This window comes from Ipomoea nil, unplaced genomic scaffold, assembly GCF_001879475.1.
Source record: "Ipomoea nil cultivar Tokyo-kokei standard unplaced genomic scaffold, Asagao_1.1 scaffold0878, whole genome shotgun sequence".
Lineage (NCBI taxonomy): Eukaryota > Viridiplantae > Streptophyta > Magnoliopsida > Solanales > Convolvulaceae > Ipomoea > Ipomoea nil.
The window spans coordinates 1623673-1646081 of record NW_017617306.1 but is presented as its reverse complement, the minus strand read 5'-3'; the positions used below and the strand labels follow the sequence as shown (position 1 = coordinate 1646081).

At 43.7% G+C, this 22409-nt stretch overlaps 4 protein-coding genes across 4 annotated transcripts; 3 read left to right on the top strand and 1 right to left on the bottom strand.

Annotated features, from left to right (window-relative positions):
• Positions 1 to 977: 977 nt before the first annotated feature.
• Positions 978 to 5202, top strand: LOC109179178. Its single transcript, XM_019328739.1, has 2 exons — positions 978 to 1619; positions 4264 to 5202. The coding sequence occupies exons 1-2, from the start codon at positions 978 to 980 to the stop codon at positions 5200 to 5202; spliced, it is 1581 nt and encodes a 526-aa protein (XP_019184284.1).
• Positions 5203 to 5487: 285 nt separating this feature from the next.
• LOC109179177 lies at positions 5488 to 7709 on the top strand. Its single transcript, XM_019328738.1, has 2 exons — positions 5488 to 5766; positions 5910 to 7709. Exons 1-2 carry the CDS (start codon positions 5488 to 5490, stop codon positions 7707 to 7709), a joined length of 2079 nt encoding a protein of 692 aa, XP_019184283.1.
• Positions 7710 to 18491: 10782 nt separating this feature from the next.
• On the top strand, positions 18492 to 20928 carry LOC109179190 (prosaposin-like). Its single transcript, XM_019328750.1, has 6 exons — positions 18492 to 18515; positions 18992 to 19105; positions 19499 to 19638; positions 19933 to 20106; positions 20249 to 20308; positions 20518 to 20928. The coding sequence occupies exons 2-6, from the start codon at positions 18997 to 18999 to the stop codon at positions 20650 to 20652; spliced, it is 618 nt and encodes a 205-aa protein (XP_019184295.1). The 5' UTR covers positions 18492 to 18515; positions 18992 to 18996; the 3' UTR covers positions 20653 to 20928.
• A 532-nt stretch (positions 20929 to 21460) lies between these two features.
• LOC109179176 lies at positions 21461 to 22155 on the bottom strand. The gene is made up of 2 exons (XM_019328737.1): positions 21835 to 22155; positions 21461 to 21787 (listed from the first exon to the last, which is right to left on the bottom strand). The coding sequence occupies exons 1-2, from the start codon at positions 22153 to 22155 to the stop codon at positions 21461 to 21463; spliced, it is 648 nt and encodes a 215-aa protein (XP_019184282.1).
• Between the last annotated feature and the right edge of the window lie 254 nt (positions 22156 to 22409).

The following is a 22409-nucleotide window of genomic DNA, read 5'->3' as shown; positions in this document are numbered from 1 at the left end:
TTTACGCTATCATTGGCGCCGTCTGTGGGGAACTGAACGAGTCACTCTCTGTCCCGTTACCATTTTTTCCACATCTACCTCACTTGATCGAGATGGCAAACAGCAGGAGGAGCCGGAGCCAGAGCCACGTGCAGAGGGAAGGATCAACCCGCCAAGTTGGACATCGTCCCGACAACACGGTTGGAACACTCCCTGAAGATGATCTACGAAGACAGCTGGACCGATCACGAGGACTGATGAACGAGCTCACCTCCAACCACAGAGGACAGGATACACAACTTACCCACCCGGTCGGTCAGAATCCCGACCAGCAGCCTGCACGCACGACCGTCCACCCGACCATCCCAATACCTTGGAATGGCGCAATTAATCCCAATCTTACGATGCCGATAACATACACCATGCTACCCCCGACAGGTCAGATGTTTCCACCAACGCCGGGCGCACTTGGAGAAAACCCCATACAAGGAACACCACAACAAGGATTCACTCAGGTTTATCAACCATGGTCTGGAACACCAGGGTACTACGTTATGGCGCCAACCCCGCAAATGATGATGACCTCCCAAATTCCAGTCGTGGAGCAGCATCAACCGGTGGCTCAACCACCCTAAGAGCACCAGTGCCCGCAACTCCCAGATCGTGACCCTGAAGAAATCCAGTCAGCAGATCGGTCGCGGAGATCTATCCGAGAAGAGTGCCAAGGTAATCATCACCCCGACGCCCCTCACCGTGGGAGTGCTCTTGATCGTATACGGAAAAGTGTAAGGTCTCGGTTGGGACCCCAAGACAACCAATACCGCTCAAGACAAAAATTCCGAAGGACCACGGAGACAGAAGGAAGCAGCACCGGAAGCGCATCGCGATTCAAAGAAGGAGGCAGGACTGGCCGGCTAGCCGGTCGGGTCGGTGACCAACCGGTCATAAGAGAAAGACACCCGAGCAGAGAAGATATTCCTCGCCGTCAGCTAGCCAGGATGCAAGAGAGGATAGACCGTCTACAGCAAGAACTCCGTGAAAAAAACGGCGCAAGTAAAGAGCCACCCACTCCGCTAATCTCGACTCCTTTCACCGACGACGTCATGAACGCGCATTACCCGCAAGATCTCAGGATCCCGATGATGCGAACATACATCGGGCGGTCTGAACCTCAAGAACACATCGATATGTATTATGGCAACATGTTGATGTTAGGAGTGAGCGACGCAGTCATATGCAGAGCCTTCTTTGCCACCTTGGCTGGAAAAGTGGCCGAGTGGTTTAGAATGCTGGAGCCACGGTCGGTTGGAAATTTTAGCCAGCTAGCTGACAAATTTGTGAGACGATTCGCAGTCAACAGATTGAAAAAGAAGCCATACACCTATCTTAATCCAGTCAAGCAGGACGTGGGAGAAGCCTTGTCCGTTTTCTTACAAAGGTGGGATCGTGAGGTCGAACAGGTAGAGCCAATGGAAGATCAGGCGGCAATCCACGCCTTCCTGACGTCACTTCGCTCCGGGGCACTCTATTACGACCTCATCGTTAATCCCCCTAAGACCTACGAGGAAGCAATCACCCGGGCCCGACACCATGCCGACGCCACAGAGGCTAACTTGGCCAAGAGACGGGACGAGCAGCCGGTCAGTCGGGATAGAAATCATGACCCAAGGAGGGACCGACAACGTTTCAAGCAACGTGGTCGACCAGAAGACGGACCGCGATTCACTCCGTTAACCAGACTGTAACACCCCCGATTTTCGAAACTTTTGAAACTTATATAAAGAAGGTAAAATCTCATTAAATCCCAAAACATAATATAAAGAGTACGGGGTGCTATGCCACACCTGAGCTAGAGAACTCAGGTGCACAGGCTAACTAACTAATATCCTCAACAAAGTGAATGCATAACGTGGCACGCAGGCCGAAAGGGAAACTATCTACTACTATGCTTCATGGTTCTAGCGCGCTCCAGTGTCTACTCTTCTGTGCCTGAAAGCCTAATATATCTATTCAGCGAGAGATGCTGGTAACCCACTCCAACGCGTTGAAATACAATACATATAGATATATATATATATAGATATACGAAAACCATTTTGAACATGAAGATATATCCTACGAACTCTAGCTTTTAAAACCGGGAATGACTCGACAGATAAGGCTAGACACAAGCAACAGCTATAACAAGCGTATACAGTCCACAACAGGCAAGACAGATAAAGCTGAGCACAAATAATAATCATAACCCAACATAAACAATCCCCAGCATAAATCCCATAGTCACATCCCCCAAGATACTCATAACTCATCCATATCTCATCACATTGCACACTTTGTTGGCGCCACAGGACCAATCGCATGCCCCTACATGAGGGTCAGTGCATATAGCTCTGACACGGCCCCGCAGCAACCTGCCCCGTATCGCAACACGGAGGGGTCGATCGCAACCGACCGATGAACCGCAGCTCATCATAATGTTTGATCGCAACCAAACAGTGGACCGCAACCCAAGAGAATGTCATCTGACCGCAGCCAGGAAAGTATGAACCACAGCTCATGTGGAAACGTTTGATCGCAACCAAATGGTGGACCGCAGCCCAAGAGTGTAAATCTGACCGCAGCCAGCTTCTGAACCGCAGCTCAGGAATAACCAATCCGATCGCAACCGAATTGGGGTATCATGCACACATAACACATAGCAAGCACATGCAACCCACATTAACACCTTGGGAAGGGGGAGAAAACGTATAACAAAACCTATGCGTGATCCTTCACATACTAAGAATAATCCTAAGGGGTTCATGCTTCTTCCACCTAGGTCAACGGGGTACCAATTCAACTAGCATGCAATATATAAGACTCATACAACCTACGAACGGTACCCGAAATATCCAACTAGACATAGGCACGATAGACGGAGTCCGTTTGGACACCACGGGGATCGGGGAAAACATCAAACGGGGAGGCCGGGGTCCCGAATGGGAATTTCCAGCGGGTAGCCGGTGGGTGGGGGGCCACCCGCCGGCTGCCCGTCGGTAACACTGTTCCGGGCAGCGGGTCGCCGGCGGGCAGCTGCCCGCCCGCCGGCTGCCCGCTGCCGGGACTGCCCTCTTTGACCGCGGGTAGGTGGCGGGTCCCCTACCCCCCCACCTACCCCCCACTGACTCTTTATACACAAAACGCCCCGGGAACCGTTGTGGAACCCGAAACCATGCTTAGACACTTTACAACGCAATTAACGATCAACACGTAGACAATTAACAGATCAAATACGAGAAACGTACGGCACATAACCTATCATGCTTTTCTAAACATAATTGTCACCCAAACATGCGATTTCCCCACCCGTTATACCAAGAATAATATCATACGATTCAACCAAGGGTTCTAATAACTTTTATATCAACAAGAATACGGTTCGTCTTCTAATTACAAGATTCTGTATAAATAACACCTAAGCATCAAGAATGCCATACAATTATCAAGAGCAACATATAATCATCAAGAATTCCACATAATCGTTAAGAACACCATAATTATCAAGAATCTCCCGATATCAAGATCACCCATGGAATTATCCCATCAATCATTAAAAATAACATCACAAATCATCAATACACAATAATATGGGGAAATCCTACGGGGAAATCATAACTATGAAAATAGGTTTTGTTGAGACATGGGTTACCTCTTAGCCTTAATTAATTCCTTGGCTATGAAGGGTCTTTCTTTAAGCTTTCTTGCTTTCTTGATTTCTTCTAAGGGAATTCTTGGAGCTCTTTGGGGTGGTGAGTCGTTTATTGTGGTGGGGGGTTCTAGGTGCCTCTTTAAGTCCCCTATTTATATATTTAGGAGTCCTGGTTAGGAACTAATATTATGGGCTTGCTAATTCTATTCCTTTTGGAACTAAGGATTGGGTTTAGGGATAAGGGTCCATGGTCCATAGTGGACCATATTAATTAATTAAAGGGAATCCTAATCGTAGTCTGAATAGTAAAAGGCCTACTTCCTTTATTCCTAATAGATAACTAGGTCTAGGATTCCTAATTAGAATCTGAATAGTAAAGGGTTTACTTTCTTTATTCCTAATAGGCTTAGGACTCTAATTTAGGCAAGGGTCCACGGTTCATGGTGGACCTTATTAATTAATTAAAGGAAACCTAACCGAATTAAATCATATTTAATTATTATTAACGGGATTAATTTAATAATTAATCCGGGATTGAAGGCCGTAACACGGGGTGTTACACTCCCCTAGTGGAAGTTTTGCAGTATGCCGAACAGTGCAACCTGGTCCACCCGCCCGAACCAATACCTGAAGGAACAGACAAGAACAAGTATTGTGCTTTCCATAAGACCAAAGGCCATGACACGGCAGAATGCATAGCCCTACGCCTGGTAATTGAACAACTCATTCAGAATGGAGAGTTGGATCAGTTCGTGAAAAAGAACGAACGAGACAAGGAGAAGTTCAAGAAAAATGTGTGGAAAAGGAACCCTAAAGAGCAATCTAAGGCACCCGGTCTGCATGGGTCATCTGACGATAAGGCGACCGGAAAGAAACCTGTAATCAACGTCATCTATGGAGGCTCAGAAGGCGGAGACTCTTCACGTCAAAGGAAGCAATGGGCAAGAAATTTGTATGTCGGGTCGGTCCACTCAGAACCCCGGGAGAAAAAGAAGCGTGTAGAGCCGATTTTCTTCACAGATGAAGATCTTCCCATGCATGGGGAAGCCCATAGTGACTCACTTTTCGTCACGATGGACATCAATGAGATGGATGTCCAGCGAGTGCTAGTTGACACAGGAAGTTCGGTGAACATCTTGTACTTCAACGTTTTCACCCGGTTGGGTCTGACGACCGACCAGCTGACTCCTATTCGAACCCCGCTATCAGGTTTCACCGGCGACTCCATAGAGGCAGAGGGAGTCATCAGTTTGAATGTGGAATTAGGTGTCCGGCCGAATATCTTGAGGACTATCATGGAATTTGTGGTGGTCAAATTAAAATGTGTTCACAACGCAATACTCGGTCGACCGGGTATCTCCCAAGAGGCCACCGTCATATCAATGAACCACCTATGCATGAAATTCCACACGCCAAACGGGATCGGAGTGGTTCGTGGAGACCAGCGAGTTTCCCGTCAGTGCTACGTACAAGCAGTCAAGCAGTCCGACCGCGAAGACGCTAGGATCCATACCATATCCCTCTCCTGTCGGTAGGACACATCCGAGAAGTGCTCTACCAGGAGTGGCTAGCAAATGTAGTACTCGCGCCCAAACCCCCTACGTGGAGGATGTGCGTAGACTACACTGATCTAAACAAAGCTTGCCCGAAGGATCCATACCCACTACCAAATCCCGACCAGATGGTTGACGAAACGGCCGGGTGTGAGCTGCTAAGTTTCATGGACGCCTTCAAAGGATACCATCAAATTTTCATGTGCAAGGAAGAAAAAGAGAAGACTGCGTTCATATACCCCTGACGAAGTGTACTGCTACGTGGTAATGGCGTTCGGTCTACGAAACTCTGGGGCCACCTACCAACGAATGGTAAACAAGTTGTTCAAGGGGTTGCTCGGGTCGACCATGGAGGCATACGTTGACGATATGCTCGTCAAGAGCCGATCGAAGGAGAGCCACCCAGCCGACCTGACTCAGGCATTCAAAGTGATGGAGACTTTCAACTTACGCCTGAACCCAAGTAAGTGTGCTTTCGCCGTCCAGACAGGAAAATTTTTGGGGTTCATGATGACAGGGCGAGGTATCGAGCCAAACCCCGAGAAGGTCAGAGCCATAATAGAGATGCAACCCCCCCCCCCCCCCGGTCGGTCAAAGATGTTCAACGACTGACCGGTCGGCTAGCAGCACTCAGTCGTTTCTTGTCTAAATCAGCTGAGAAATCTCTACCTTTCTTCCAAATATTGAAGAAATCCAATGGATTCGAATGGACACCAGCATGTCAGTCGGCCTTTGAAGACCTGAAGGCCTACTTGAGCTCCTCACCAGTCCTTTCCAAGCCAGAGGAAGAAGAAACTTTGTTCATCTACTTGGCGGTGTCCGATCGGGCGGTCAGCTCGGTGCTCGTTCGAGAGGAAACCAAAGGAGTCCAAAAACCAATCTATTACGTCAGCAAAGCCCTCCAGGGAGCGGAATTGAGATACACCAAGTTTGAGAAGACCGCATTTTCACTCTGGGTGACCGCCAGGAAACTTGCAGCCTACTTCCAAGCTCACCCGGTGGTAGTTTTGACTGACCAGCAGCTCGGAACGATTCTCAGGAACCCAACATCGTCGGGGCGATTGATCAAGTGGGCTATGATGCTTACCCAGTTTGCGATTGAGTACAAGCCGCGCCCTGCAATCAAAGCACAAGCATTGGCCGATTTCATCGTAGAGTGCACTGCGCGAGACCCGGAGCCAGACCGACCGACTGCTCTGGAGGAACCATGGTGGGAAACCTCTACTGATGGGTCGTCCAGCAAGAAAGGATGCGGAGGAGGAATAGTACTCACTTCCCCAGAAGGTTTCAAAGTCTACCATGCTTTGATTTTCAAATTTCGACCCACCAACAACGAAGCCGAATATGAAGCACTCATAGACGGACTACGGTTGGCCAGACAGATGAAGGCCGACCGACTGAGGATACGATCAGATTCTCGATTGATAATCGGTCAGCTTTCCAACACGATCGAAGCAAAGGAGGATCAGATGATACAGTACAAGGACATTGCGCTGGAATTGTTACAACAGTTTGACGGGTATGAGTTGATCCAAGTGCCCAGAACAGAGAATACGGACGCCGACATGCTGTCCAAATTGACCCAGGAAGCCCCAGAGTACGTGTCCAAAATCGCACGGATTGAAGAAATCGGTTCGCCAAGCATTGACATCATTGAGGTCCGACCGGTCGAAATAAGCGAGCCAGATTGGATGTACGACCTGAAGAACTACATAGCCAATGGCGCTCTACCGGATGACGCCACCAGGGTAAAGAAGGTCAAATTGAGAGCACCGCGTTTCCAGTTGGTCAACGGGAAGCTCTACAAGCAGTCGTACGGCGGACCACTCTTAAGGTGTCTGACCAATGACGAAGCTAAAATTGTGATTGAAGAAGTTCATGATGGAATTTTTTCCGCCCACCAGGGACCAAGGACGTTGGCACAAAAAATCATCTTGCTAGGGTACTATTGGCCTTCAATCAACTTGGATTGCGAGCAGTACGTTTGTCGATGCGTTACTTGTCAAGATTTCCACAAGTTGCCTGGCCGACCGGCCACTTATTACCAACCGATCAGCGAGGTAATACCCTTTGCGAGATGGGGAGTGGACCTGATCGGAGCGTTCCCAATGACGGCCGGCCGGAAGAAATATGTGATCGTAGCCATCAACTACTTCACCAAGTGGGTGGAGGCGGAAGCACTTGCAACCATCACCTCACAGCAATGCCAAAGGTTTCTCTGGGAAAAGGTGATCACTCGGTTTGGAGTTCCAGACTACTTGATCACTGACAATGGGACGCAATTTGATAGCCAGCCATTCAAAAACTTTATGGCTCGGCTGGGCATCAGACACACTCGAGCAGCTGTAGCATACCCGCAAGCCAACGGACAGGTGGAAAACACCAATCGGACGATCCTTGATGGACTAAAGAAGAAGTTGCAAAGCGCGGGTCGAGGCTGGGTGGAGGAACTCCCGTATGTTCTCTGGACCTATAGAACCACTCCTTGACGAGCGACCAACGAAACACCTTTTTCGTTGGCCTACGGATTTGAAGCGAGAGTGCCAATTGAAGCATGGCTCCCTACTGCTCGGGAAAAGAACTACCAGCCAAAAGAAAATGATGTTGCAAGGTGCAAAGCTAAATTTTATTGATGAGAAGAGAGATATGGCGGCACGGAGGATGGTTGAGTACCAGAAGGCCGCCAAAACCTACCATGACGGTCGGGTGAAACCACGCTATTTCCAAGCAGGTGACTTGATACTCCGGCGAAGGGAAGCAAGTAGACCTACCGACCATGGAAAGTTTGCTAAGAAATGGGAAGGACCCTACAAAGTCTCGGCAGTTGTCCGACCTGGCACTTACAAATTAGAGACCCTGTCCGGTCCACTGATCGACCGAGTATGAAACTCCGAGCACCTCATGAAATTTTACAAGTAGTGTAGGGTGACTATTATATTACTTGTACTCGGATGATTAAATAGAAAATTTCCCTCTTAATGTCGTTGTATCATTTCCGACCTCACTCCGAACATTTCAAGTGGCTCCTTAAAAAAAAAAAAAAAAAAAAGGGCCGGTCGGCCAGCTTGTTTTCCCGGCCCTGTCGTTTGAGGTTTTGCCAGGTCGAGTTATCCCGGCCCTACCTGCACGACTTTGTCCGGTCGAGTTTGTGATTAAGTTCACTCGTTTATCCCGGCCCTGTCGTTTGAGGTTTTTCCCGGTCGAGTTATCCCGGCCCTGCCTGCACGATTTTGTCCGGTCGAGTTTGTGATTAAGTCCACTCATTTTCCCGGCCCTACTGTTTGAGGTTTTGCCCGGTCGAGTTATCCCGACACTACCTGCACGATTTTGTCCAGTTGAGTTTGTGATGAAGTTCACTTGTTCTCCCGGCCCTGTCGTTTGAGGTTTTGCTCGGTCACATCATCCCGGCCCTACCTGCACGACTTTGTCTATTTGAGTTTGTGATTAAGTTCACTTATTTCCCCGACTCTTTCGTTTGAGGTTTGGCCCGGTAGAATTACCCTGGCCTTACCTACACGATTTTGTCCGGATGATTTCTTCAAACCAACCAGTACGGTCACACTCGACCGGTCGGTCTGACATGTCTAATGGTCACCCGCTTTTTAGTTTACGGGAAAAAGCCCTACCCATCGGGTATCCTGTATGGCTTAGGCTTAAGCCCTACCCATGCGGTTTAGCTACTATGTATTTACAGGGTGAAGGGAAGACGGTCAGTCGGATCAACACATGAAGAATAGAAAATCACAAGTAGTAAATACAGAGCAAAGGAAATAGATAACACATAAGCAAATGAGGCATAGTCTGACCGACACAAGAACAGGGTCGGCCTCCCGAGAACGAGGAGTAAAAAGTCTAGGAAAGGTAAAAGACAACTACAGATCACATCACATCACAATCAAGAACCTTGATTCCGAGAAGCAGCAGTAGAGGGGGTCGGTCGGTGGATCAATAAATGCCTCGGGATTCGCTGGTGGCCCTACTTCTCTAGGTAGCCCGGTACGGACCTGTTCCCAATCCTCTGCGAGAAGTGTTTCTTCAAGAGCTTGGTGCAAAGACACCTGCATGGCATGCTTGCCCCTTTGGTAACCCCAGGCGGTCGCCCTGCGCACTACCTGCAGACCGACGGGATCACGGCACAATGCTTGAAGGAAGGAGACAACGGCGTCTTCGGATGAACAAAGTGACTTGGCCAGGTCAGGTAGCTCGGCCGGTCGGGAAAGGTAAAGCTCAGCAGCTTTCTGGAAAAACGGGGCAGAACCAGGATACTGATTCCAGGAGTCCACTTGAGCCTCTAGGCTCCTCACCCTCTCCTCAAGTTTATACACTTCTGAGTCATGCCCCATGGCTTCACATTTAGCCCGGATGAACAACTCAGCAGTTCTAATAGCAGCCTGACCTGTGCACAAATCAATAAGGAAGGTAACATTGACAGACGAAGAAAAGAGAAAGCAAGGAAAGAGCGGGAAGCGGCTGGTAGCCGGAGTAAGTACCAGGGCCAAGTGATGGGCAACTTGCCCTCCCAGGGAGTCGGTCGATCCATGAGTTAGGAGCTCAGGTGGAGGATTCAGCTGGAACAACAGATTGAACATCTTCGGCAGATTGGTCGTGCCTTGGGTAAGTGCTTTAGCAAGTGGAGGCGCCTCCTCGCATACCCGGGCTCTTTTAGGGTCAGCAGCTTGGACTTTCGAGAATGGCTCGACCTCCGCCACACCTAGAGGACGTTTCCCGGCTGATTTAGTCTGAATCGGAGCAGCAGAGGAGTCAGACGGATGGGGGCCGACAGGTGTTCGGTCGGCAGTATGGTGATCCCCGGAAGAGGCGGTCGTCCTCTTCAGAACAACCTTCAGACTCCGCTTGTTTTTACTACCTGGCGAAGCCTTCCCTGCTGCATCTAACATCTTTTCTAGATTATCGTCGAATGCCATTGCTGATTGACCTGCGCAACAAGAGACAAAACAAACAAAAGAATTAGAAGTGAAAAGGAAACAGGTCGCGATATTTCGACCGACCCACCACTTGTGACGGAGCGACCCAATGGCTCGTAGGTCGGGCGAGGAAGCTGAGCCGCTTTCAAGGCATCCGAAGAGTGATAAACCTCCCAAAGATAAGACTCGGATCCGATCTTCTCGACAGCATCAAGGATCTCTGGAGTCTCGGGCGGACACACGCAATTACGCATCCGCGACGACCACTTGTTTGTGAATGGCGGCTCATCATCCAGCCTAACTCGTAAAAACTTCCCTTTCCAATTGCGGTTACTGTCCGGCAGATCGTTGATTTTCCCGACTGCCCCGCGACACTGGATCATAACGAAGCCGCTGCCTTGAGACTTCGTCAAAGGTTTCACGAGATGGAGAAAATTGAAGAGGTCGATTGTGCAGGGGACTTGGTGCCGTTGGCAAATCTGAGGGAAGCATGCGAGTATGCGGTGACCGTTCGGCGCTATTTGACTCGGCACTATACCATAGTAACTCACAAATGCGACTAGAAATGGATCAAGTGGAATCTGCATGCCGGCCTTCAAGGAGTCAAGATGAACGCCTATCCACCTCTTGCAATGACAACTTATGACGTGGGGGAGGCTCCAGTCAATGTTGTATGTGACCTCCGCTCCAAAATGTTCTTTGATAAAGTCCACATCCTTGGTGGACAAGTTCAGAGGGGTGTCACTAGCACCTGCAGGGTCCAGAGTGACATATTTGGCACCCGACATGTTGGGCTTGCTGACTGACGACCCTTGGGGTTTGGATGAGGTACTTTCCTTCTCGTGCATTTTCTTTTTCTTCTTTTGAGTTGCCTTCGACGAGACAGACCGTACAGGGACAGCTGGACATGCCCTGGCCGGTCGCTCGCCAACCGGGCGAGCGGGGATAGCAAACCCATCACCTTCTGGACCCGATGACGACCCCTTTGAATCACTAATTTCCTCGACTTCCTCGTCATCATAGTCGCGGGCGGAGAGATTCTGACTATCATCCGATGACATGCTGCGCAATCAAAAAGAATAAAAGTTGGTAAGCAGAAATCAGCAATTGATCAAATTAAATCTCAAAGCTATGTTACAATCAAAGGAGATCAATACACTTTGATGAAGCAAAACTAATGGGAGCCAAGATGAGTGGAGCAACCGACCGGTCAACCATCCGGACGATCGACCGGATGGCGGAGTGATCGGTCAGTCGGTCGACCGGTTGGTGAGATGACCGGTTGGCGGTCGATTGATCAACTAGGTAGCACCAACAAATGACAATAGCAAGGAAACAACTACAACAGTTGGCGCATGGCCGATCGGTTTAGCAATAGGACGGACAGTCTACAAAAAATGCAATTGGACGATTGGTCTACAAAAAATGCAATTGGACGATTGGTCTACAAAAAATGCAATTGGACGATCGGTCTACAAAAAATGCAATTGGATGTTCGGTCTACAAAAAATGCAATTGGACGTTCGATTTACAAAAAGTGCAATTGGACGATCGGTCTTCAAAAATACAATTGGATGTTCGGTCTACAAAAAATGCGATTGGATGGTCGGTCTACACAAAAGTGCAATTGGATGTTCGGTCTACCAAAATTGACTGGTCGACAAGGCTGCAAACATGGTCTCACAACGCAGCACTTTGCTCAGTTTTGTACGGAGTAAGTTTATTTTCCATTCAAAAAAAAAAAAAAAAAAAAAAAAAAAGAGACAGATGGGATTGACTGATCGACCGATCTAGTACGCTAGCTGGTCAACCATCAACAAAGCCACAACAAACAAAATTTTAATTTTGGCATTCGGCCAAATTGAAAAAAAAAAATCATGAAGCGGAGAAAGAGAGCAGCAAAAGCAGCAACAACAACTACTCATGCATGCATATATTCTTCTCATGCATGCATATATTCTTCTTTGAAAATATGCTTATGCATACATGTATGGAAAAAGCAAAAGAAAGAGAAAAGAATATGCATGGTGGCACTATGAAAACAAGACACATAAACATATGTATAATTAAGCAAATAAAAAAAAAAAAAAAAAAAACAAAAAACAAAAAACAAAAAGAAGTAGCATACCTTGTGGCATATGTAAGAATTAGGCACATGTATTTTTTATGTTGACTTTAGCAAAGCAAAGGAATCATGCATGTAAAAGTTTGTTAAAGAAGAAGAAAAGAAGAAGAAAGCGCACCAGGAGGCTTGGGCGAGCGGTCGGCCGGTCGGCAAAAGGAGCAGGTGGTTAGCTGATGCGATGCAACGGAGCAACAAGAAGAAAGAAGAAAATAATTTTTTCTTTGGAAAAGTTTAGGGTTTCGGTCGGACAGCAAGGAAGAAGAAAAAATAAAAAGGAAGGAAAGGGAAAGAAGAAAGGAAGGAGAAGATTTTTTACCTTGCAGGATGAAGAAAATCTCAAAAATCAGTTAGCCAGGGAAAGTGAGAGTAAAAAATGAAAAAAAAAAAAAAAAAAGAAACTAAGGGGACTATTTATAAGAGAGTAACGGGCTTGGAAGTTGAAGGGTTGGCCCGATTACGTGGAAGGCCAAATTGTGACACGTGTCACAACACGTGCATGCACCGTTCGATCGAGACTTGTGGAAATTTTTGATAAATTAAATTATAGACCGGAAGGAGTGCAGTAGGACGACCGGTCACCCTACGATAGGACGACCGGGTGGCACCTTGTTCGTAACAAGCTGATGGGAAGAGTTACGGAGGAAATAGTTCTCACTCCTCGAACCCGACGATTCTCGCGGATTCAAGAAGTGGGGGACTCGTGATGGGTAAATACGTACAAAAGATTGATCCGTATAGCCGGTCTGTCAAAAAGCCATCCGACCGGTCCGTTGCGGTCGTCATCCCAACATGACCAAATCACTTGTGGTCAACCGTATCGTTCGTACCGATAGGCCTCGTGACAAGAGAATATGCTCTCGGATCACCCTTGGAGTCGCCCTGGCGGAAAGTCACCCGACCGGTCTACCGTAGGGTGACCGGTCGGCATGCAAGATGACATAGCCTGCAGCGCCGAAAACGTAACTTGCACGACAAGTTTTGGGATGCAACTTGCACTTGCAGGGCGGCGATGGACAGCTTGCAGGTAGGACGGCCCCGCCTCATCGATTAGTCAACCTACGCATAGCTGCAGAACGACCGCCTGGCTGAGCCAACGAGAAGACGCCATGTCGATCCACTTGCAGCAGGCGCATTAAATGCGTAGACCGACTCAAACAGTATAAATAGGAGGACCTCCTCCTCATATCTCATTTTCATCTCATCATAACAACTACTACTTACTACTTGTACCCTTCACCCTGTAATAGCAATCCGCTTGTAACCTATTACTTACTAGTTGCAATACTACTTAGCCTCGGACCGCTCAGTCGTCGCCCGGTAGTCCGACCGACCGACCGACCGGCTGACCGTCGAGCGCTTCATTCTACTCGTTCACAAACATACGTATTCGTAGTGTAATCGTAACCCCCGGTTCAATTTACGCTATCAGTAACTTTTGCTCATCAAGAACATTGAATTCCACTTTTTCTTCCCCAAAATCTAAGATCATTGATCCCTTTCTTGCATCAATTAGTGCTCCAGTTGTGGCCAAGAAAGGTCTCCCCAAAATGATTGGAATATCGGGATTCTCTTGAGTAGCTATCACAATAAAATCACAAGGCACAAAATACTTGTCCACACGGATTGGACATCCTCAAGAATTCCAATAGGGCTCGTAGTGGAGTGATCAACGAATTGTAATGTAAGTCGAATCGGGTTTGGATCTCCCAATTTCAACTTTTGGCGAAGAGATAGAGGCATAACACTAACATTGACTCTAGATCACAAAGGGATCCTTTAATCGGACGGCCTCCAATAAGACAAGGGATTGTGAATTTCCTTGGATCTCTATGTTTAAATACATTTTTTCCTATACCAGGTGTCAAAGCCCGGTACTCTTGTGCCATAGCAATCATCTTTTGCTCCACATATTTCCTCTTCTTAGCAAGAATATCCCTCAAAATTTTCCATAAGATGGAACATGAGAAAACAAATCAAGTAAAGGAATTGAAACATTCAAATTCTCTACCACCTCCAAGAACTTTTTCCATCTACTCTCTTTTGCTTGCTTTTGAAATTTTTGAGGAAAGGGCAAGGGTGGTTCATACCTTCTCACGGGCTTCTCTACCTCATCATGACTTTGTGGTTTTGGTGTCAAGACAGCTTGTTCAACTTCTTCCTCCTCAATCTTCACAACAACGATTTTATTTGGAATTGATGTTTCAATTAGAAGAGATGGCTCTCCAAGAATCTTTCCACTCCTTGTGACAATGGCATTGACATGCTCCCTTGGGTTCTAGGGGAAAGTTGTTGAGGAAAACTATGAGGATGAGAACAAAGAAACAGATCCTTTGCAAACCTTGGGAGGTCCAATGACGAGAGCAAGTGCGAAGATATTTCATGAAGCTTTGAATGGCCTTATTAAAGGAGTAAGTGAAACTAATCAAGAATATGAAGATGGAGTTGAATTGAAGGTGGTCAATCTGATTCAGGCATAAATTTGAATAATAAAGATCGAGTGGAGGTTCATACCTTATAAATCGAGTATTTTTTTCTTGCAAATAAAAGTTTAAGACTATTTTAGACCGTCCCTATGCTATTTAATTTGTAAAGTCCATATTAGGCTTATAAATCCTAAATTCATTTAGAATTTAGTTTTTTATAAAACCTAGTTGACTTAGTTATCCTAGTCTTGTGGCTAGTTGCACCTTTTAAGCTAGTATAGCACTAGAATAGCTCATTTTGAACTTAAAAGCCATTGATGTAGGGGTTGGTTAAAGTGTATAAATATCCTTGCTATTATTTTGTTTGGAAGACAACTTTGATAGTAGTAAATTCAAGAATATTGTTGTGGCAATTTCTTTTCCTTGAGTTCTTGAGGAGTATTTTGACTTATCTTGGGATTTATCTCCTAAGTGGCGCCAACTCTTATCTCCATCCTTGGAGTGGCGAGACTTCACATTACCACCTTCCTTCTTTTGCTTCCATCACCCAACCATCTTTCTTTCTTGACCGGAGCCCACAACACAAGCCGGCAACTTCCTAGTCACTGTGGTGCTAGAAGTTGAGGCTTGATTGGCAAGTTGATTTTCTAGCATCCTATTGTGAGCACGCAATTGATCCAACCTCTCAGTTCACTTGCTTAAATCTCTCTACACTTTGTAATTGAGATTTTAGCAACATACTCATCGTGGCCTCCAAATTTGGTTGAGGTGGAGCCTCCAAAGCTAGTAAAAGAGGTCTAGGTTGAGACTGCATACCTTGGAATTGTTGCCCTTGGAAACCTGGCGGTCCTCTACTATTAAAATGATGGGGATAAGCAGACCCCATTGGATTGCTCCATGAAAAACCTAGGTGGTTCCTTGAGGAATTTGGATTATAGGCCCTTTGAGGTTGAAAGGATTGTTGTGGTGGCCTATTGTATCCCACCAAATTAATATGCTCAATGGGAGGTTGAGAACTAGAATCATTAAGGCATTTTCCTAAATTGTGCCCACCACCACAAAGATCACACATCAAAGCTTGACCCAAAGGGGTAGAAGGAGTAGAAACATATCTCACAATCTGCTTTTGAAGAGTGATTTGGGCTAGCTTTTGGACCAAAGAAGCTACATTATCCACCTTAGCTGACAAGACTCAAAGTTGCTCCACTTCATGTAGGCCTCCTACAGGTTTTTGTGAAGATCTATACGAGTACCATGTTGATTCATTCATAGCAATCTTCTCTAACAGTTTTTTGGCTTGAGTTTATTCCAAAACAATGAATGACCCACTCGAAAAAGCATCAACTAAGACCCTTGAATTTTCCAGCAAACCTTCATAGAAACTCATCATTAAATCCCAACTTTGGACGCCATGGTGTTAGAGCCATCAAAACGAGCTTTGTCCACCGGGCAAACCAGTCCAGCCCCCTACTTAGGTAGGGGGTGGGTTTTGAAAATACAAGCCCGCTAAAGAGCGGGCTTCTTTTGCCCGCCCCGCGGGCTTCTTTTGCCCGCCCCGCGGGCTTGGCGATGCAGGCCTGGCAGGCTGCGGGCTGCCCGCCATTATTATTATTATTATTATTATTATTATTATTATTATTATTATTATATATATATATATATATATATATATATATTAGAGATTTAATCTCATTTACATTTAGTCAGACACTCATACGCAGCGCAGTCACCACACAACACAAACGGAAAACCCTAGATCTATTATCTAAACGCAGTCTTCTGCTCTTCGCCAATTCGCCTCATCGCATGCGGCCTTCCGCCTCCGCCACTGGCTACCGGCCACCGCCCAGTAGTCCAGCACGCCAGTTCGCCTAGTGTCCACAGACCACAGTCGCAGCACGACAGTAGCGACTAGCGAGGAGCCCTCCAGTCCACACCAGCGAGTTGTCGTTCGGCCCTCTCGCAGACTCTCACCCATCGCTGTTCGCACCTCAGGCCCTCACTCCCTCAGTAGTCAACAAGCAGCAACAATAGGTCGTGCATTGCACGGGCAAAAATACTAGTAAAAATAAAAATAAAAATATTACTGAAATTTAAGTGTGCCACCTAATTGTTATCGAAAGGAGAACGGAAAACTAATCACTATCTTCAGATTTCATTCCATAATCCTCATGGAATTAGTTTGAATTGAGCGGCTACTATTTTAAGAAATTAAAATACCCACAATGATGATAGATTGTAATACTATATCATTATTTTTTTTTTCAAAAACAAAAAAACAAAAAAAAAAAAAACTTATTCATCAAAATTACTTAGATTCAAGATGTTTTTATAGGAATTATAACTTTATAAGGGAGTACCTCATTCTAACTTAGTTACTTCTCTAATTCGAATTATGGAATATAAGTGATATAAAATTCTACAATATTTAACATAAATATATCTGTAAGTGTAAAAATGTTGCACATTTAAACCTCTTAATATTGGCTTAGATTACTTGTCAAAGTAGTTCTGGATTAGTTGCTAGATTAATCATAACGTCTGAAGTAGTTGACTGGATCAACGCAAGAAAGTAATCCAGGAGGTATGAAACTTCTTCAAATCTTTTATTCAGTCAAGACCCTATCATGGAGGAGATCTAAATCAATTGGAGCAGCCGAAATCAAGGAAGGAAAGAGTGCTTGATTTGTGGATCGAAGGAACCTTTATTACCTATATAAAATGCTACTTTGGTTAGTATTTTTCACACACTCTTTGATATGTTTTTGCTCTGAAATTCATTGTTCAATTATTCCAAATATATACTGTATTGCTGAGTGTGAAGAAAGACTCGTAACAAGATCATGAAGCAATGAAGATAGCCTGCACATCGGATCCACTGAAGTAGGCTCTGGAGTAGTTATAGGTTATACTTTAGTGTGTAATTAACTCTCCTCTTGTACTCCTTTTTATCATAGTAGATTTTGGTTGATGTGAGTGGCCCCGCAGACATAGGAGTGAGGCCCCGAACTGCGTGAATATTTCCTGGTGCATGCTTTCTTTTACTGCTCTCTTTTTTATGTTCTTTATTACCTGGAGTAGGATTCTATCTAGTCCAGCTTTATAATTGAGATAAAATTAATTTCTTAAGCTAAATCTTGCATTCAAGACTTACGTGCTTTTTCAATATCATAATCTTTAAATAGAATGTGACAGAATATATTTATAATATTTTGTAATTTATGTAATGTTTTTAAGCATGCACTACTCATTTTTAAAATTAAATATTTTGATGTACAATGAATCAATGATACAATCTTATAGTATTTCTCAATCTCTATTTTTATTAAATCTCTAATACAATAAAAAAAATCTTAAATACGAGAATAATTCATACTTTTATAGTAATTAAAATTCTAATAGAATTATACCACTAAGTCAAGTTCGTTGCACATAGTCTTTGTCTATCTGCAATTGATAGTTTCTGTACTTGTTATTATATTACGTGTCAGCAATTATCAAGTTAGATTCTGTATTTATAGTTGATACTTTTTATATCTGCAGTTTGATAGTTTCTATACTTATAGCTATCATATTATGCGTCAGCAATTATCAAATTATTTGTTTACATGTGTACAAAAACGGTTAATTGTAAATACAAAATATATTAATTTACGGTACAAAATTTGTGTATCAAGGTTTCCTATAACATAACATGGTATAACAATTGAAGCACGTGCCACCAATGAAAAAGCAATCACTCTCAGTCTCTCACTATTTAAAGTGCGCCACCCACGGAAGAGCAATCACTCTCTCACTCTCACTGATTCTCTCTCACTCTCTGTACGCTATACAGTGATTTCTTTTCATTGCTTCAATTGCAACACTTTATATCTCTAAATGCATGATACATTTTGATCGTAGTTCATGTTAAACTTTGGTGTTTATCTTCATTTATTTCAGCATAGCATTTTGATCAATCATTGTATGATACTTGTGTTGGAAATTTTGAGTTCCAACACAGGTTTTAATACTGATTTTGAGTGAATTAATTTACAAAATATAATCTTTTTAAGTATCTTAGATTGTAAATGCTAATTTTTCAATGGTTTAACAAGATAGAAGGTTCTGATCCTAATTTTGAGTAACAGAAATATAAGTCAGAAAAATAATGATAAATTAAGCATATTACAGACTATGACTATCAAATATACAATAAACAGTAGATGGTGACTGTTAATTAAGTTCAAATCTTTCTATCTCTTCTTTCGTTTGCATGCTGTTAAGTTTAAAATTAATGAATATTTGTTTTGATTCAGGAGGCATGGATAGAAGGCTCTGCTTTGTTGTTGTTGTTGTACTAGCTGCTATTAGCAGCTGGTGCTGTAGTGCAAAAGATTTAGCAGCTGCTGACCTTAAGACACAATCCTTAGGTACTAACCAATCCATTTTAATTGGTTATTTTTCACTTCCATATCCTCATAATAAAATGTTATTATCTCTATATGGTTTGTTGACAAACACTACTGTATAGTAGATCGAACAACGAACTTCTGGTTTTTAACATCTATCATGGAGATTTGAAAGTTAGAAACACTAATATTTTTAAGAATTTTTAGTTTCTAACAATCACTTATTCGTCTAAATGAAAATTTTAAAATGAGATCCTACTAAATATTTTATACAAGCTAAGGCTCTTTTGCTTGCTTGTGCACTTTTATCAATTTGGAATATCCGGCCAGTTTCTTGAGTCATTTCGATAAATAAATGTAACTGCTGAATGAGATTATGGAATACATTATATTAGTTTTTGCTTACATCCACAGAGGAACAAGTTCAAGTCAGCGGAAATGAAGATCAGTGCTCATTGTGTAAACAAATTGCATCTAACGTTATCACGTACTTTTCGGAGAATTATCAGACCCTTTACAGTCTCTGCTATGCGCTTTTTGACTTGTTTCCACAGGTATTTTATCCGGAAACAATTCAACAATCTACTTAACAACATACCACATATATACTACATACAACAAAAGCAGATAGAGAATGTTTTGTTGATATGCTATCTGGTACATTTCTGCTAGATAAGTTGTGAAAGCTTAGAATGAGCTTTGAGTGATGGAAAATTTACAACTGTTGATCTGCCATAATATCTTTAAATTAAATTTGAAGTTATTGATCTTTTATTATTTATAACTTTCCTTTTACCATTACCAGTATTGAAAATTGAATTAATATATATTATCCATTCTGCAAACAGTGCTTTGAAATTGTGGAAGAGATCTCCTCCTCAGACCCTGAAACTTTGTGCAAATCGGTCCATCTCTGTGAAGGAGTTGTTTCCATTTCTCAATATGCATCCAATAGTAGCTGTGATTTATGTCATCGTGCTGTTATGGGGGCCATACAGAAGTTGAAAAATCCAGACACACAGGTATACTATCTATATATGCTCATATATTTTTGGTTCATATTTGTTCAAAAGAGAATTTGTTCGATCCGGCCTGCATTAGTTTGGTTCACTTTTATAATATCAAATGCATATTTTATATCACTTTATCCGTGTAATCTTTCAGGTTGAAGTACTTCAGCTGTTCCTGAGGGCTTGTGATTCTGCTAAAAAAATTTCAACAAAGGTGAGAGTTGTAATAAAATATACTCCCTACATAAAATAGCATATGTTATTGATATATTTTAAGTATTTACATTTTATTCATGAATTCCCTAGTGATGTATATATATACATATATACACATCACTTAACAAGAGCCATTTGGAATAATGTTGTTCATAATTTTTGGGTTGATGTGGCTTACTAATCTCATTTTCATGATAAATTTGACAGTGCAAGAAACTGGTTTTCGAATATGCCCCTTCGATTCTGATGAACGCCGAGCAATTCCCAATAACAAATGACATCTGCACTTTGCTGCATGTTTGCGACTCGCCAACTCTTGGAATTGAGCATTCTGCATCTTAAGGAAGAAAACCAGTGGAAACCATGTTCACATGTTGTAACCTGTGGTCTGCTTTCTTTTACAACCTTGTTCACATGTTGTAGACAGTGGTTTGCCTTATTTTACAATCTAGCTTGTTCACATGTTGTAGACTGTGGTTTGCTTTCTTTTAGAGGGTAGCACCTTCACTGGATAGTACCCCATGCATAGTTCTTACGATACAAAGTCTATTAATTGGCGTGTTCTTACAACACAAAATTAAACCCTATTAATTGACGTTATCTATGTTTTCTCTTGTTGCCACTTCTCTCTTGGTGTGCTTCACTGCAGTTTTAGTGCTTTGGCTCTGTGCACCTGTCTTCCTTCCCCAAAAAGACAATGATAATAGGTATATTTGTGGTGCAAAACATGAAGAAAATCAGAATCAAGGCATTTATTAAAATTGAAATGCAATTGCTCGTCTCTTCCAAAGTTCACTCATTATTCTTCTATTTTGACTTTTTCCAAAGAGAACTTTCCCAAAAACCTCGTCATTTTACGCCAGACTTGTTTGGGTTTTCAATTTTATGTGTACTCATAAACCAGACCACGACACTTATTTATTTATTTATGGTACATGTGTAGGTGGCTGATTCAGCGGAGTAGAATCTCTGAAATTATTGCAAACAAAATAAATAAATAAATAAAACTCATTTATTATTTTTTTAAAATAATTTTTTTATTTAATCTTTATTTTTATCACTTCACTTATGTCATAAAGATGATCCTTAAACCAACACACTAAACCACAATTTATTTTTTTTTGAAGAAAAAAACCATATTTCAATAAAATCAAGAGCTGTTACATAAGTGTTTACCAACAGAGCGAGGGATAAAATCAAACATCTCAATTCTATCATCCCCTAAACAAGTAAGAGCTCTTTTTGCTAAAGAATGAGCCAGCATATTTTTACTACGGTGCACATGGCGAAACGTGACCATAGGCAATTGATCCAGCAGCTCACGAACATCTTCAATAATAGAACCAAACGGAGAGATATTGGCACCCCCAGTAAGCGCTTGTGTCACCAGTTTTGCATCCGTCTCCAGCACGACCCTCGGCCAACCCTTTCCTTTTATCCAGCTTAAAGCTTCCCGAGCTCCCATTGCCTCGGCCTCCTTCACCATAAAACACCCCTCCTTTGCAAACATAACCACCCCAGCACCGTATCATCCCCATCGGTCACACTCCACCCAAAACCCATTCTGTGCGCAGCATAATCCATAGCAATATCTATATTAATTCTGACATCACCAGAATTTTGGAGAGCAGAATATTCAATCTGGAAATCAGCTACAGGGGTATGAATGTTGTCGCCCTCCTCTCTATTCGCCTTCCAATTTTCCTCATACAGCAACGCAAGCCTCACTATAGTTCCTGGTTCCGACACTCGCTGCTGCCATACCCTCCCGTTTCGAGCTTCCCAAATTGCCCAAGCCACCATCACAACCTGCTCAAGCATTATAATTGGTAACACAGTCCACATCTCCTCAATCAAGCCATAATAGAATGGGTATAGCACATAACCCAATCAGCATTCAACTTTTGCCAGCATTGATGAGCAAATTCACAATTTGCAAATAGGTGCACAATACTCTCATTTGCCTTACCACACAAAACACAAATTGAATCACATTGAACCTGTTTTATCAAAAGAGCATCCTTTGTGGGAAGCCGCATAGTACACAAGTTCCAAAAGAAACATTTTATTTTTGGTGGTATGTTCAGCCACCACAGCCC

Excerpts from the sequence above, each read along its gene's own strand:
- LOC109179177 (XM_019328738.1), top strand. The coding sequence starts at position 5,488 with ATGGCGTTCGGTCTACGAAACTCTGGGGCCACCTACCAACGAATGGTA. Across the intron at positions 5,767-5,909 it reads TCGAGCCAAACCCCGAGAAG|AAATCCAATGGATTCGAATG; the intron begins GTCAGAGCCATA and ends CAAATATTGAAG.
- LOC109179178 (XM_019328739.1), top strand. The coding sequence starts at position 978 with ATGCAAGAGAGGATAGACCGTCTACAGCAAGAACTCCGTGAAAAAAAC. Across the intron at positions 1,620-4,263 it reads AGAGACGGGACGAGCAGCCG|TGCAACCTGGTCCACCCGCC; the intron begins GTCAGTCGGGAT and ends TATGCCGAACAG.
- LOC109179176 (XM_019328737.1), bottom strand. The coding sequence starts at position 22,155 with ATGTGGACTGTGTTACCAATTATAATGCTTGAGCAGGTTGTGATGGTG. Across the intron at positions 21,788-21,834 it reads TGACCGATGGGGATGATACG|GAGGCCGAGGCAATGGGAGC; the intron begins GTGCTGGGGTGG and ends TTTATGGTGAAG.
- LOC109179190 (XM_019328750.1), top strand. The coding sequence starts at position 18,997 with ATGGATAGAAGGCTCTGCTTTGTTGTTGTTGTTGTACTAGCTGCTATT. Across the intron at positions 19,639-19,932 it reads TTTTTGACTTGTTTCCACAG|TGCTTTGAAATTGTGGAAGA; the intron begins GTATTTTATCCG and ends TTCTGCAAACAG. Across the intron at positions 20,309-20,517 it reads CTAAAAAAATTTCAACAAAG|TGCAAGAAACTGGTTTTCGA; the intron begins GTGAGAGTTGTA and ends TAAATTTGACAG.